The 16,319-nt window shown below is 47.3% G+C and overlaps 1 protein-coding gene across 1 annotated transcript in view; it reads left to right on the top strand.

Moving 5' to 3' along the window:
- A2ML1 (alpha-2-macroglobulin like 1) overlaps positions 1 to 16,319 on the top strand; it is a 46,047-nt gene that overhangs the window by 13,257 nt on the left and 16,471 nt on the right. Inside the window, exons 11-23 of the mRNA XM_047787598.1 lie at positions 1,760 to 1,927; positions 3,575 to 3,802; positions 5,208 to 5,274; positions 5,872 to 6,017; positions 7,009 to 7,158; positions 7,543 to 7,737; positions 9,190 to 9,286; positions 10,306 to 10,417; positions 11,669 to 11,897; positions 12,068 to 12,194; positions 14,741 to 14,862; positions 15,398 to 15,449; positions 16,067 to 16,150. Of these exons, the coding sequence (XP_047643554.1) occupies positions 1,760 to 1,927; positions 3,575 to 3,802; positions 5,208 to 5,274; positions 5,872 to 6,017; positions 7,009 to 7,158; positions 7,543 to 7,737; positions 9,190 to 9,286; positions 10,306 to 10,417; positions 11,669 to 11,897; positions 12,068 to 12,194; positions 14,741 to 14,862; positions 15,398 to 15,449; positions 16,067 to 16,150 (1,777 nt within the window). The remainder of the gene's footprint in view (positions 1 to 1,759; positions 1,928 to 3,574; positions 3,803 to 5,207; positions 5,275 to 5,871; positions 6,018 to 7,008; positions 7,159 to 7,542; positions 7,738 to 9,189; positions 9,287 to 10,305; positions 10,418 to 11,668; positions 11,898 to 12,067; positions 12,195 to 14,740; positions 14,863 to 15,397; positions 15,450 to 16,066; positions 16,151 to 16,319) is intronic.

Here is a 16,319-nt window from a genome sequence, read left to right as displayed (position 1 = left end):
TCCGTGGCATATGGAAGTTCCCAGGCTAGGGGTTGAATCAGAGCTTCAGCTGCCAGTCTGCACCACTGCCACAGCAACGTGGGATCTGAGCTGCACCTGTGACTACACCATAGCTCATGGCAATGCTGGATCCTTAACCCACTAAGTAAGGCCAGGGAACCAACCTGAGACCTTATGGATACTTGTCGAATTTGTTACTGCTGAGCCACAATGAGAACTCTTTTTTTTTTTTTTTTAAATCAAACCCAGGTAGCCTGTCTCCAGAGTATGTGCTCTTAACTCTGGACATACTGCTGCCCTTAATCTCATGTGGGATGTGATTTGCATACTAATGTGATTTCAGTGCCCTCCCTAATGCAAGGGGTTCATATTCCCACATTTAAATCTTTGAATTATAAAGCTGTAAGGTATTTGGAGTGATTATTTAGTCTCAGCTTCTGCATGGAAGCAAGGTTGATACCAAACGTCCCATGACAGGAGTTCCGGTTGTGGTGCAGCAGACATGAATCCGACAAATATCCATGAGGATGTAGGTTCGATCCCCAGCTTTGATCAGTGGATCAGGGATCCCCCAATGCCAGTAGCTGTGGCGTGGGCTGACAGCTGTAGCTGTGGTTCCACCCCTTAGCCTGGGAACATCCATATGCCATGGGTGTGGCCCTAAAAAGAAAAGAAAAAAAAAAAAGTCCCATGACAGAGAGCCATTGATAGCTCCTTAAGCACTATCTCTAGAGATTTAAAAATTGGTAGTGTCTTCTTACTGATACCTTGCAAGCTACTCCTCTCTCCAGCTTCTCTTTCTTTACTTCCCAAACAAATGGTGAACACAATAATGTTGTACATATTTAAGTCTATTTATTCTTTTTTTTTTTTTTGGTCTTTTTTGGGCTGAACCCGTGGCATATGAAGGTTCCCTGGCTAGGGGTTGAATTGAAGCTGTAGCTGCTGGCCTACACCACAGGCACAGCAATGAGGGATCCGAGCCATATCTGTGACCTACACCACAGCTTACAGCAATGCTGGATCCTTAACCCACTGAGTGAGGCCAGGGACCGAACCCACGTCCTCATGGATGCTAGTCAGATTCATTTCCACTGAGCCACAATAGGAACTCCTAAGTCCATTTATTCTTTAGTTACCTCTTCTCCAGACCAAGAGTTGATAGACTCAGACTTTCTTTCTTCTTCTTCTTTTTTGTTTTTTGCTTTTTAGGGCCACAACTGCGGCATCTGGAAGTTCCTAGGCTAGGGGTCAAATCAGAGCTGCAACGGCTGGCCTACACCACAGCCACAGTAACACAAGATCCGAGCTGCATCTTCGACCTACACCTCAGCTCCGGGCAATACCAGATCCTTAACCCACTGAGCACAGCCAGGGATTGAGCCTGTATCCTCATGGATACTAGTCGGGTTCTTAACCCACTGAGCCACAACAGCAACTCTGAGCCAGACTTTCTTAGTTTCTAAGGATTATACAATTTAGGAGAGAAGGAAAGTCTCAGTAGGAAAATGAAAGCAAAAACATGTTCAGAGCCCTTTAAGGGTTGTATGCAAATGAAGGTGTATGGTGCTTCGTAAGGTATGAGGCAAATCTTCTTGGGCTCCAGGACAAGCTACTTCTATTTGTTTCTCAGGTCCTCACAGATCCTAGTTTCCAAACCTCGAATCACATTTACCTTTTTCTGGACTCTTTCCTGAAAAGTACGCTCAGAGCTTAGACCTTCTCTGTGTGTGATGCCCTAATGACCTTCTCCCCTCAGATAAGAGTCAGGGGCCACAATGGCTCCCTCCTCAAGCATCATTCAGTGTTCCTGTTGATTCACGACATCCATGGAACCATCATCCAGACCCTGACTACTGACAGCGATGGCCGTGCTCCCTTCCAGCTGGATACGGCTCATTGGAATGGGAGAGACGTTTCTCTGGAGGTGAGCACTGGGAGGTCCAGCTTTCCAGCATGGAAGCCTTTCCTGAAGGAAAACTTAAAATTTTTCCTCTTTCCTCTTACTGCCCCCCCCCCCGCCCCCACACACACACCCCTGGGTAATTCCATCTCCCTTACTCACCAGTCCAGCTTCCCAACTGACAAAAAGTTTTCTTATATCCCATTTTTATTTTATTTTATTTTATTTTTTATTATTTTTGGGGGGGCTACACCCAAGGCAAATGGAGGTTCCCAGGATAGGAGTTGAATCAGAGCTGTAGCCACGGGCCTACGCCACAACCACAGCAATACAGCATCTGCAACCTACACCACAGCTCACGGCAACACCAGATCCTTAACCCACTGAGCAAGGTCAGGGATCGAACCCGAAACCTCATGGTTCCTAGTCAGATTTGTTTCCGTTGTACCATGACGGGAACTCCTTAGATCTCATTTTAAATAAATGACCCTTCAGATAAAAAACTGCTATTTCTACAAATTCACTTTATAACTTATCCCCATCTCTCTCTGATCCTTTATTTGAAGTCAGATTAGGGAGGAAAAAATGGTTCAGCATCATCTTTTTCCCCCTGTTTCCCTGTTTCCTCTTCTTATTTCTCACAAAAATGGCAGAGAAGAGAATGCTAGATTTTGTAGAACTTATAAGGATGGTTACTTGTATGGGTTATCAATTGCCATGCAATCAACACCAAAACTTTAGTATTACACAATGGGAAGCATTTATTGTTCCGGTGTCTGGGGTAGCCAGATAAGCAAGTCTGCTGATCTTGGTGGACTTCCTTATGTCTGCAGATTCTAGGCTGGCCCACCATGCATCTCACGATTCACCATGCTGGCCCAGGTATATTCTCATGGCAGTGTGAGATGCAAGAGGAAAAGTGGACACACATGGCTTTTCTAAGCCTCTACCTGTCTTTCACATGCTAATGCCCATTCCTCCAAACAAGCCACATGGTGGGCCTACAATTAGACTAAAAGGGGGCTGTAAGATTACATGGTCAAGGATGTTGCCACGGGGAGGGATAAAGAATCGGAGCCTTTAATACAATCATTCAGCTATGCCACTTAAGCAAATAAGTACATTTGTGTTGTGGCTGGTTTACCCATTTCTGAACTCCAGGCATCACTCCATCACTCCATTTAGAAATGAAATTTTTCATCCATACAATCCTTTATACCTAGTTCGTCTTCTTAAGATATATTCTTTATTTGTGACCCAGGCGTGTAGTAGCTTGATGTGGGATCTCAGTTCCCAGTCCAGGAATTGAACCCCTCAGCAGTGAAAGCACTGAATCTTAACCACTAGACCACCCGGGAACTCCTGAATCTTTAATTTCTGTATAATCTTAGTCATACTTTTCTCTCCCTTGCGTCAGTCTTTGAAGGTGTATCACCTACAATTTCCTATTACCTGACAACTCTAACTCAGCCTTATTTTACTTCCCTACATACCTAAATGCTGCTGCATATAACTAACCACTACCATGGACTCCTCGCACAGCCTTGGTCGGACCTCCAGGGAAATGCCTACATGCCACTGGTTGGCAGTACAGATGAGAATCAAAGAAAGTCCATGGGGTTAATATGCTTGGGGTACATGCTAAAGGGCTTCCCCCCTCCTCTTTCTCAGGGAAGGTTCCAGTTGGAAGATTTGCCATATGATCCAGAACGAGCCCCTCGTTATTATCGCAACGCCCACCTGCACCTGCAGCCCTTCTACAACACAACCCGCAGCTTCCTGGATATTAACCAGCTACATGGCATCTTGGAATGTGGCCGGACCCAGGAGGTGCTGGTAGATTACTACATAGACCCAGCGGATGTGAACCCTGACCAGGAAGTCGTCTTCTCCTACTATGTGAGACTGGGAAATGAGGACTGGTGAAAGTATGTTGGCAAGGAAAGGGGATGGAGTTCTCTGGGGGCCCAGTGGTTACAGGTACAGCAATGTCACTGCTGTGGTGTGGGTTCGACCCCCTGGCCTCAGAAATTCTACATGCTGTGGGAGCAGCCAAAAAAAAGGGTTAGAGTATGAGGATCATGAGCCGGAAGGGATGAACAGACAGTCCGGATAGAGATAGAATGCAAGCCACATAGTAATTTTTACATTTTCAGAAGCCATGTTAGGAATTCCTGTCATGGCACAGTGGAAATGAATCCGTCTAGCATCCATGAGGAAACGGGTTCGATCCCTGGCCTCGCTCAGTGGGTTAAGGATCCGGTGTTGTCATGAGCTGTGGTATAGGTCACAGATGAGGCTCGGATCCCTCATTGCTGTGGCTGTGGTGTAGGCTGGCGGCTACAGCTCCGATTTGACCCCTAGCCTGGGAACCTCCATATGCCATGGGTGCAGCCCCCCCCAAAAAAAAATACCCAAAGAAGCCACATTAAAAAAATTAAAAGAACAGGGGAAACTAATTCTTTAAATATATTTTATTTAACTGAGTATATCCAACATAGGATCATGTCTACGGTGAAAGCAACACCAGAAATCATCAATACATATTTTACATTGTTTCAGCTTCGTTTCAAATTTTTGAAATGCCAAGTATGTATTTTATACCAAGCAGAGTTTGGAAGAGTCATATTTCAAGGGCTCCAGTAGCCCCATGTGGCCAGTGGCTACAGTGTTGCATGGTGTGTAGGTATAAAGGATGGGGGGAAATGGGGAGTCAAGAGATTTTGAGGAATTCCCATTGTGGTGCAGAGGAAACCAATTCGACTAGTATCCATGAGAATGTGGGTTTGATCCCTGGCCCGGCTCAGTGGGTCAGGATCTGGTGTTGCCCATAAACTGTGGTGTAGGTTGCAGACGTAACTCAGATCCTGCATTGCTGTGCCTCTAGAATAGGCCAGAAGGTACAGTTCCAATTCAACCCCTGGCCTGGGAACTTCCATATGCTGCGAGTATGGCCCTAAAAAAAAAGAGAGAGAGAGATTTTGAACAGGAGTCCAGAGACACCATGTGGGGAAACCTTCAAGAAATGGCGTCAGCTGTCTATTGTGAAGAAGGGCTTCTATTCTGTCTGCCTTTGTCTCCTCCCTCCCACCCTCTGGTTCTCAGCAGATGTCCAAATGCAGGAAGGGTCATCAGGACTCTGGGTACCATCCGACACTGGATGAGCTGAAGGATGCTCTGTGAAGTACCAACCTGAGCTCTGGAACTGTGAAAGGAGCCTTTCCTTGTGGAGAGATGCAGGGATAGGGCCAAAGCTAAACTCCCCAGTTTCTAATCTATTGATGATTATTCTTCTCTTCCTTAGTTAACAGGGAAAGGAAATTTGGAGCTGGAGGGGCAGAAACACCTGAACCTGAACTTTAAGAAGAAAGGTGAGTGTTCATGCATCTCTTGGAAGACTTAAACTTTTTTTTTTTTTTCTTGGCTGTGTCTGTGGCCTGTCAAATTTCTCGGGCCAGAGACTGAACCCACACCATAGTAGTGACTTGAGCCACAGCGGTAACAACACCAGATCCGTAACTGCTTGGCCACCAAGGAACTCTTGAAAAACGTATACACTTTACATTTCCAGGAGTTCCTGCTGTGGTGAAATGGGATGGGTAGCATATTGGGAGCAATGGGACACAGGTTCCACCCCACAGTGGGTTAAGGATCAGGCATTGCCACAGCTGTGCTTAGGTTGTAGCTGCAACTCAGATCTGATCCACGGCCTGGGAACTCTGTATGCTGCAGAGCAGCCAAAAAAGAAATAAAACCTTTAAATTTCCAGGAAGCAGTGCTTATACCAGAAGTAAGAGTAAGAGCAATGAGAACAGAACAGGACAATAACCGTAGAAGAACAGGAAAGTGAGAAGTAACTTGGGCCTGAGGCCTGTGGTGGGCTCAGGCCTGAGTGTAGACATAGGGTTGAAAGTCCTTGTAGGGTGAGCATGTCCTCCCACCTCTGAATATCCCCTTCTCTCTTTCAGGACTGAAGGGCTCCTTCTCTCTCCCACTGACTTTCAATTCCAGACTAGCCCCTGACCCTTCCCTGGTGGTTTATGCCATTTTTCCCAGTGGAGGTGTGATAGCGGACAAAATTCAGTTCTCCGTGGAGATGTGCTTTGACAATCAGGTAAAATGGCAATTGAGGAGGGTGAAGACAAGGTCTGGGCGTAGAGAGTGCATGTGTATGCTGGGGTTGGAGATAAGGCAGGGGCAGGGAAGCGAGGAATGATATTGACATTGGTCGTGATGTTCCATATCTGTAGTGTGGTGTGCTGAACCATCATTCCTCTTACTTCTTCTTCTTTTTTTTTTCTTTTTGCCTTTTCTAGGGCTGCCTCCGCAGCATATGGAGGTTCCCAGGCTGGGGGTCCAATCAGAGCTGTAGACGCCGGCCTACACCAGAGCCACAGCAATGGAGGATCCGAGCCGAGTCTGCAACCTACACCACAGTTCACGAAACGCTGGATCCTTAACCCACTGAGCAAGGCCAGAGATCGAACCTGCAACCTCATGGTTCCTAGTCAGATTCATTAACCACTGCACCACGATGGGAACTCCTCCTCCTCCTACTTCTTTTTAAAGGTCATGCTGGGAGATCACATGTTCTGTAGAGTCATTGCATATATTCTCTTTCTACTTTCTGTCTTTTAAGCTTTCTACATTATTCTTCTATGCTGCTTACTTTTTCCAACTGTATCATGAGACACTGGTTCTAAAGGGTGAGACTTTACATAGAAAAATCAAGATGAAAGTGTAGAAGTGGGAGTTCCTATTGTGGCTCAGTGGGTTAAGAACCCTACATAGTGTCCTTGAGGATGTGGGTTGGATCCCTGGCTTTGCTCAGTGGGTTAAGGATCTGGCGTTGCCATGAGCTACAGTGTAGGTCACAGACACCGCTTGGATCTGGCGTTGCTGTGGCTGTGGTGTAGCCTGGCAGCTACAGCTCTGATTCAACCCCTAGCCTGGGAACTTCTATATGCCGTGGGTGTGGCCCTAAAAAAAAGACCAAAAAGAAAAGAAAAAAAGGTAAGTGAAGGAGTGGCTGGACCACATTTAGGGCACATGGCGTATGGCTCCAGGCTGACCCGATCCCCCTGTTATTCTTTTCCTGTCCCCAGGTTTCCCTCGGCTTCTCACCTTCCCAGCAGCTTCCGGGAGCAGATGTGGACCTGCAGCTGCGGGCAGCTCCCGGGTCCCTGTGTGCGGTCCGGGCCGTGGATGAGAGTGTCTTGCTGCTTAGACCAGAGAGCGAGCTGAGCAACAGATCCGTGAGTGGGCTGCTAATGTAGCAGGAAGGGGGTCTACAGAGAAGACAGACTGACTGCATTAAAATCAGAGCTGGATTTCAGGGGGTGGGAAAGCAAGCCTCAGCAAAAGAGTGCTCCACCACGAGGTGGTGGCAAAGCTGGTGTGGAAACGAAGGTAGAGATGATGACATGAGAAGGGCATGGTTGATATAGGCAGAGAGATCCAGAAAGCTGAAATCGGAGAGAAGGGTGACAGATGATGGAAAAACATGAAGTACAGGAAAGGGTTTGGATGGAATACGGGTAGGGAGAATTCTGGAATAACGAAGAGAAATAATGCAAGAGTAGAAGGTTCTCAACTGATTTCACTACATAAGTATTTTATTTCCTTTTCTCCTATCTCAGGTCTATGGGATGTTCCCCTTCTGGTATGGTCACTACCCCTACCAGGTGGCTGAATATGATGAGTGTCCAGTGTCTGGCCCGTGGGACTTCGCACGACCCCTCGTGGCTCCAGTGCCTGAGGAGCGCTGGAGCAGGCCTTCCGTCCTGTGGAGGCCTTGGTTCTCCGAAGGCACAGACCTCTTCAGTTTTTTCCAGGTAGAAACAATGGTGGTGAGAAGGGGGAAAGGAAGGCCCATGTCTAAAAGAGCAGACAGTCTCCTGCGGGCATTCACGGGGGCCAAAATCTTAAAGGAGGCTCCTGATGTGTACAGTAGCCTTTCTTGGTCCTTACGTTTGAAGAAGCAGCACAATTATGTTAGAAGACAACCACTGTGCAAAGCCATACCCTGAGTCCTCTCCCTGTGGTCTCCAGACATTTCCATGATGCGATCAGTCAGGAAAAAAAATGAAGGTAGACCGGAGGTCTCTTATCACGATTATGAAAGATGTTGCACCTATTTTATCAGTAGAAGTTAGGGGTGCTTTGGCCCAAGTCTGGCCAGGAGGCCTCTGAGATCAGGAAGCAGGCCTTGTTTACCTTTTTGTTCTCTCTAGTGCCTGATCCTTCATCATGCTCAATGTATTTTTGTTGAATTGAATGAGCCAATATGGTCTCTGCTCTCAGAAATTTCAGTCCAAATCAAATAGTAAGAATACAGTGACTAATATTTGGAAAAAGGATTAAACGTATCAAACAATGGAACAAGTGGACTACTTGGAGTTCCCATTGTGGCTCGGTGGGTTAAGAACCCAACTAGTAACCATGAAGACGCAGGTTCGATCCCTGGCCTCGCTCAGTGGGTTAAGGATCTGGTGTTGCCACGAGCTGTGGTATTGGTTGCAGAGGTGGCTCAGATCCCACATTGCTGTGGCTGTGGTGTAGGCCGGCAGCTGTAGCTCTGATTTGACCCTAGCCTGGGAACTTCCATATGCCACAAGCGTGGCCCTAAAAAGCAAAAAAAAAAAAAAAAAAAGAAAAGAAAAGAAATCTTGCCATTCCAGACAACCTGGAAGGACTTCAAGGGCATTATGCTAAGTGAAATAGGTCAGACAGAGAAAGACAAACACCATATTTCACTTATTGTGGAATCTAAAACAGCAACAAAAGTTGACAGATTGGTAGTTGCCAGAGGTGGGAGGTAGGGGGGGTGGGCAAAATGGGTGAAGGTGGTTGAAAGGCACAGATTTCCAGTCATAAAATAAATAAATCATGGGAATGTAATGTACAGCATAATGAATATAGTTAATAATACTGTATCACATGTTTGAAAGTTGCTAAGAGAGTAGTTCTTAAATGTCCTCCTCACAAGAAAAAAATTTTGCAGTATATATGCTAAAAGATGTTGACTTATGGCGGTCAGTTTGCAACAAAAAGTAAATAAATATATATATATGTATAAACACAATGATATAAGTTTAATTGAAAGGCTTTCACCCTGGGTGGAACAGAACTGAACCAATCTTGGTGTCTGAGTATTGGTCTCACAATTAATAGGCAAAGAATATGTTGGTTCAGCCCTTGGAGGGTGAAATTTCTAGGCAGTAGACTTTGTAGTAAGGGAGGGGACCCCTTAACCCTTTATTTCTTATCCTCTTGATGCCTATCAGGACATGGGCCTGAAAATACTGTCCAATGCCAAAATCAAGAAACCAGTAGAGTGCAGTCACCGGCCTTTAGCAGAATACAGCCATGCTACGGGTAGAGGTAAGCTACCTCTGTGGCTTGTGGATGTGTGGAGAGATTGAGAATCATGGAACTCAGGGGGCGTTCCCTGATGGCCTAGTGGTTAAGGATCCGGCGTTGTCACTGCTATGGCTCAGGTCACTGCTGTGGTGTGGATTTGATCCCTGGCTGAAAAAGAAAAATAAAAAAATAATATAGGGAGTTCCTGTTGTGGCTGCCCAGTGGGAACAAATCCAACTAGTATCCATGAGGATGTGGCCTTAGTCACTGGCCTTGCTCAGTGGGTTAAGGATCCGGCATTGCAGTGAACTGTGGTGTAGGCCCGCAGCTATAGCTCCAATTTGGCCTCTAACCTGGGAACCTCCATATGCCTAAAAAGCAAAATAAATGAAATAAAATAATGATAGAATCATGAAACTCTGAAAGCTCCCTCTTTGCCTCCTGTTCTTTTTTTTTTTTTTTTTTTTTTTTGTCTATTTGCTATTTCTTGGGCCGCTTCCGCGGCATATGGAGGTTCCCAGGCTAGGGGTCGAATCAGAGCTGTAGCCACCAGCCTACGCCACAGCCCCAGCAACGCGGGATCCGAGCCTCGTCTGCAACCTACACCACAGCTCACGGCAACGCCGGATCGTGAACCCACTGAGCAAGGGCAGGGAGCGAACCCGCAACCTCATGGTTCCTAGTCGGATTCGTTAACCACTGCGCCACGACGGGAACTCCTGCCTTCTGTTCTTGCTCTGAGCCTCTAGCCAGAATGAAAATGCACCATGGGTTATAAATTCAGGCACTTTCCTGTGGATCTCTTTCTGGGGAGGGCTTTTGAAGCCTGAAGCTCTTATCTCTTCATTCCCTGGCTGAACATCCTTGTCTGTCGCTCCCTTGATGGGCTTGTGACCAGTCAGTTTCTCAGTGGTCCTCCTTCTTCATCCCTGACTGGATATTCTCTGCTTCCCTCTGAATCCTTGCTGGTAGTCACTTCACCTCCATTTATTGCATAACCTCAGTCTCCTGTTTTACCCCCTTTTTCTTGGTCTCCTTAGGACCTGGTTTTGCTCGTCCAACAGCTTTTACAACAACTTCAGTTCAGGAGGTGGATTCTCAGGTTCGACAGTACTTCCCAGAGACTTGGATTTGGGACCTATTTCCTGTTGGGTAAGTGATGCCTCGAAGGTCAGCAGGGAACTCAGACCCAGATAATGTCTCATGAATCTCAGTCTCAAGTCAAGAAAGTTTAATGGGAATATGGGAATGTGTTTCTTTCCTTGGCTTCTTAAACAATCATACACAACTACTCAAAACAAATTCACACGTCTTCACATTTACACAGGGCAGACAGTGCATTCTCGCTGCAGGGCTTCACAAACATGGAGACACATGTTGACATTCTTTGAGTCCTTGCCCACTGCTAACCTGCTCATTTGGGCAAGCCTTAAGAAGGCAAATTTGCGAGTTCCCTGATGGCTCAGTGAATTAAGGATCTGGTGTTGTCTCCGCAATGGCTCCCGTCGCTGCCTTGGCTTGGATTTGATCCCTGGCGGGGGAACTTCTGCATGCTGTGGACATGGTTAAAAAAACAATAAAAAAGAAGGCAGATTCAGGGAGTTCTCATCATGGCTCAGTGGTAACGAACCTGACTAGTACCCGTGAGGATTCGGGTTCGATTCCTGGCCTTGCTCAGTGGGTTAAGAATCCAGTATTTGGAGTTCCCGTTGTGGCACAGCAGAAGTGAATCCGACCAGGAACCATGAGGTTGCAGGTTCGATCCCTGGCCTCGCTCAGTGGGTTAAGGATCCAGCGTGGCTGTGAGCTGTGGTGTAGGTCGAAGACCCGGCTTGGATCTGGTGTTGCTGTGGCTGTGGTGTAGGCTGGCAGCTACAGCTCTGATTAGACCCCCTAGCCTGGGAACCTCCATATGCCGTGAGTGTGGCCCTCAAAAGACAAAAAGACAGAAAAAAAAAAAAAAAAAGAATCCAGTATTGCTGTGAGCTGTGCTATAGGTCACAGACCTGGTTCAGATCTGGCGTTGCTGTGGCTGTGGTGTAGGCTGGCAGCTGTAGCTCCAATTCGACCCCTAACCTGGGAACCTCCATATGCCATGGGTGCGGCCCTAAAAAAAAAAGAAGACAAAAAAAAAGGCAGATTCATGGCCTCTATCAATTATGCTTGCACACAGGTGTTCACCCACACACACACCCTTCCTCACATCCTCAGGCACCCCCTCCTCCCATATTTGTACCCCCTCACCTGAACACTCACACTCTGAGATTCACATGGGCCTCTTTGCTCTTCCCCCACGCACAACAGCAACAAAAAATTCACTTCTGCAGACAAACTTGCAGCTCAATTCACAGATGCTCTCCTTCTCCTGCCGTCCGCCTCACTTGTGTTCTTGTTCTCTTGCAGCAACTCGGGGAAGGAGGCTATTCAAGTCACTGTCCCTGATACCATCACCACGTGGAAGGCCATGACTTTTTGCACTTCCCAGTCCCATGGCTTTGGTCTCTCACCCACTGTGGGACTGACTGCCTTCAAGCCATTCTTTGTGGATCTGACTCTCCCTTATTCAGTGGTTCGCGGAGAATCCTTTCGTTTGACCGCCACCATCTTCAATTACCTAAAGAAGTGCATCAGGGTAAGAAGGGCTGGCATATAAGAAGCTGGTGGTGTCTGTCCCTAACTTGCAGGTGTTCCAGTTTTCCCTGAGAAATAGCTGAGAGGTCGGTGTCTCTGCCCCCATGTTTTCCTAGACTTCTGTGTGTGGTCTCCTTTCCTCATGCTCTACCACTCAAACACCCTCTTCAGGTTCAGACCAACCTGGCTAAATCAGATGAGTACCAGGTGGGATCATGGCCAGACTCGCAGGCCTCCAGCTGTCTCTGTGCTGATGAAGCAAAATCCTATCACTGGAACATCACAGCTGTCAAACTGGGTAAGAGAAGGAAGGGGTAGATGGTACCCTTTTACCAGCTGTATTGGTTTTGTCTCCTTTTTCCCCTTTTTATTTGCCTCCATTTCCTCCTTCTAAGTGCTGTGTTATAAATAAATAAGCACACAACATTGTAAGTCAACTATACTTTAATAAAAGAAATAAGCAGGAGTTCCATGAGGATGCAGGTTTGATCCCTGGCCTCGCTCAATGGGTCAAGGATCTGGCGTTGCCATGAGCTGTGGTGCAGGTTGCAGATGTGGCTTGGATCCTGTGTTGCTGTGGCTGTGGCCTAGGCCAGTGGCTACAGCTCCGATTTGACCCCTAGCCTGGGAACCTCCATATACCATTTGTGTGGCCCTCAAAAAAAAAAAGAAAGAAAGAAGCAAATTTTCCTTGATATGTAACCCCCAAATTATTCAAGCTGGACTATATTGATTTTTTTTTTTTTTTTGGCCATACTCACGGCATGGGGAAGTTTCTGGGCCAGGGATCAAACCCTCACCACAGCAGCAACCTGAGCCACAGCAGTGACAGCACCAAGTCCTTTACTTGCTGAGCCGTCAGGGAACTCCAAACTGGACTATTTTGAGTGTGAAAAGGGAATTTTTTTTTCTTTTTTTGCTGCCCTATGGCTTATGTAGATCTCAGGCCTGGGATCATATCTGAGCCACTGCTGCAGCAATGCAGGATCCTTAACCCACTGTGCCAGGCTGGGGATCAAACCCGTGTCCCAGCGCTGCAGAGATGCTGCTGATCTCATTGCACTAGAGTAGGAACTCTGAAAGGGGAAGCTTTTAATATTTATGCCAGGACAAGTGATATATGGTCATGAACTAATCAAACGCTTGCTAGGGGTCAGGCACTATCCTAACTGTTCTGCATGAATTAACACATTTAATCATCACAATAATCCTACAAGATGTCATTGCTCTTGGATTAAATCCTTGCATCTCAAAGTATGGTCTTTGGATGTATTAGTTATCTATCGCTGCTTAACAAATTACCTAAAATTTAGCAGCTTAAAAAAGCCAATATTTATTATCACACAGTTTCTAAGAGTCAGTCGTTGGTGCAGCTTAGCTGGGTGCCTCAGGCCCAGGGACTCTCATGAAGTTCTCGTCCAAAATCTGACCAGGAGAGGACCCACCTCTAAGCTCATTCCAAAGACTCTGGTCCTCATGGACTGTTAGACTGAAGGATGCAGTTCTTGGCCTCAGGTGTTGACTAGAGGTCCCCTCAGCTTCTCATCCCATGAATTTCCCCACTGGCCTGCCTCAGGACACCACACTAGCTTCCTTCAAAGTGGCTCAACAGGAAGACGGTACCTGAGATAGAAGCCGCAGTCTTTTTTTATAACCTAATCTCAGAATTGACATCTTATGGCTTCGGTATCACCTTCTTCATTAGAATTGAGTCACTGGGAGTTCCCTTCGTGGCTCAGTGGTTAACAAACCTGACTAGTATCCATGAGGATGTGGGTTCAATCCCTGGCCTCACTCCTTGGGTTAAGGATACAGCATTGCCATGAGCTATGGTGTAGGTCACAACGTGGCTCAGATCCCACATTGCTGTGGCTGTGGGGTAGGTCGGCAGCTGTAGCTCCGATTCAACACCTAGCCTGGGAGCTTCCATATGCTGTGGTTGTGGTCCTAAACAATGAAAAAAGAAGTGAGTCACTGGGAGTTCCCCTTGTGGCTCAGCAGGTTAAGAACCGACACAGTGTCCATGAGGATGCAGCTTTGATCCCTGGCCCCGCTCAGTGGGTTAAAGATCTGACATTGCTGCACGCTACTGTGTAGGTTGCAGATGCGGCTTAGCTCTGGCATTGCTGTGGCTGTGGTATAGGCTGGTAGCTGCAGCTCCATTTTGACCCCTTGTCTGGTAACTCCCATATGCCATAGGTGCAGCCCTAAAAAAAAAAAAAAAAAAGAAGTGAGTGGGCTGGATTTAGCCCACTCTCAAGGAGAGGGGATTACACAGTAGTGTAAATATCAGGATGCAGGGATCATTGGGGACCCTTAGATGCTGCCTACCCACCACCAGGGACCAGCATCATTGACACTTGGAAGCTTGTTAGAACTGCAGACTGTGGGCCCTGTTCCAGATCTACTGAGTCAGAGTTTGTTTATAACAGATAAAGTCTGGGAGTTCCTGTTGTGGCTCAGTGGGAACGAATCCGACTAGGAACCATGAGGTTGCAGGTTCGATCCCTGTCCTTGCTCAGTGGGTTAAGGATCTGGCGTTGCCATGAGCTGTGGTGTAGGTTGCAGACACGGCTCGGATCCTGCGTTGCTGTGGCTCTGGTGTAGGCTGGCGGCTTCAGCTCTGATTTGACCCCTAGCCTGGGAACCTCCATATGCTGTGGGAGCGGCCCAAAAAATGGCAAAAAGACAAAAAAACGAAAAACAACAAACAAAAAACAGATAAGGTCTGCAGGTGACTCGGATGCCATTACATTTGAGAGGCACCGGTCTAGAGGAGAAGAGACCTCACTGGTACCTCTGCCAATAGGATGGATGTCTTTCTTTCGCCCTCTTTCTTCCCAGGTCATATAAACTTCACTATCAGTACTACGATTCTGGACAGCAGTGAGCTCTGTGGGGGCCAGAAGGGGTTTGTTCCAGAGAAGGGCCGGAGTGACACACTCATCAAACCAGTTCTGGTCAAGGTGAGTTTTCTGCAGGCCTAGCCTCAGAGGTAGAGACGGTACCCATGCAGGGATGTTCCATGTGTGTTAGTCTCCTATGGAAGTCTTACTCCAGCTCCAAGCTGGTGGCTCACCTCCCTACGTCCCTGACCCCTTTCTGCCTTAAGTATTTGCTTAACCCGCACCGATGGTCGATGAAATGGCCCAATACAGTACCTGGTACTTTGTAGGCACTCAACTAATATTAGTTTCTCCTATTAGCAGCTTTTTCATTCTATCAGGAACCCCATTGCCATTCCTGCCTCTTCGAGGTTTCCTAAACTTATCCTCAGCTCTAGCCCAGAAAGAATTTTATGGAGAGGCCGCTCCCTGGGTTAAAATGGGATCTTTCTGGATGTCAGAGAGAAGCTCTGTTCTCTCCAGTTCTAAGTGAAGCCCCAGGGACCCAGGCAGGGCCCCTTCTCCCCAGTTCCCTTCCCCTTCCTGTTCTGTCAGTGCCACTTGCCCTGATACTCGTCTGTGTTATTTTCCCCCATCCCTGTTCTCTCCACGTCAGCCCGAGGGAGTCCTTGTGGAGAAGACACACAGCTCACTGCTGTGCCCGAAAGGTGGGTGAATACAGAGAGGGGTGGGTGTGAGAACCCCCTTAGCAACAGGAGGCTTTCTTAGGCATAAGGAGGAACACATAAGACAAGAAGGGACAGGAGCATCTAGGGGTACCTTCCCTAATGGGGCCAATTAGCAGAATGGCAGGATGAAGAAGAGAAAATGTTGGAGTTCCCGTCGTGGTGCAGCAGAAATGAATCCAACTAGGAACCATGAGGTTGTGGGTTCGATCCCTGGCCTCGCTCAGTGGGTTAAGGATCCAGCGTTGCCAGATGCAGCTTGGATCTGCTGTGGCTGTGGCAGCTGTAGCTCCGATTCGACCCCTAGCCTGGGAACCTCCATGTGCCATGGGTGTGGCCCTAAAATAGCAAAACAAACAAACAAACAAACAAAAACAAAAAAAAAAAGAGAGAGAGAGAGAATGTTTAGCCCGATTAGGACTGTCAAATTTATTTTCAGCAAAGACCGCTGTGATTAGGGTAAAAAAATCTGTCTCCAATGCACAGAAAGCACTGGGCACAGAAAACCCTGGATTATGGCAAGTTTTTCTATGGTTTGGGCTTGAGAACCCCCACTATTTCCACTTTCTATTGTTTCACCTTTTCTCTGCCTTTCACAGGAAGCGTGGCTTCAGAATCCATCTCCCTGGAGGTCCCTGTGGATGTCGTTCCTGATTCAGCTAAGGCTTATATTACTGTTCTGGGTAAGCACCCAGAGATTCTTGGCTCAAAAAGGAAAAATGGGGCCAGAGGCTGCCAGGGTGTGTGGCTTGAGGCCCATGAACCTACCTGGAGGAAGGGGCAGTAGATTGGACATGATGAAGGAGGAAGAGCGTATTGTGTAAAGTGAGCAAGTACAGCCTGTGCGGCACA

Source organism: Phacochoerus africanus, chromosome 7 (genome assembly GCF_016906955.1).
Source record: "Phacochoerus africanus isolate WHEZ1 chromosome 7, ROS_Pafr_v1, whole genome shotgun sequence".
NCBI classification, from domain to species: domain Eukaryota; kingdom Metazoa; phylum Chordata; class Mammalia; order Artiodactyla; family Suidae; genus Phacochoerus; species Phacochoerus africanus.
This window is presented reverse-complemented; position numbering and strand designations above follow the sequence as displayed.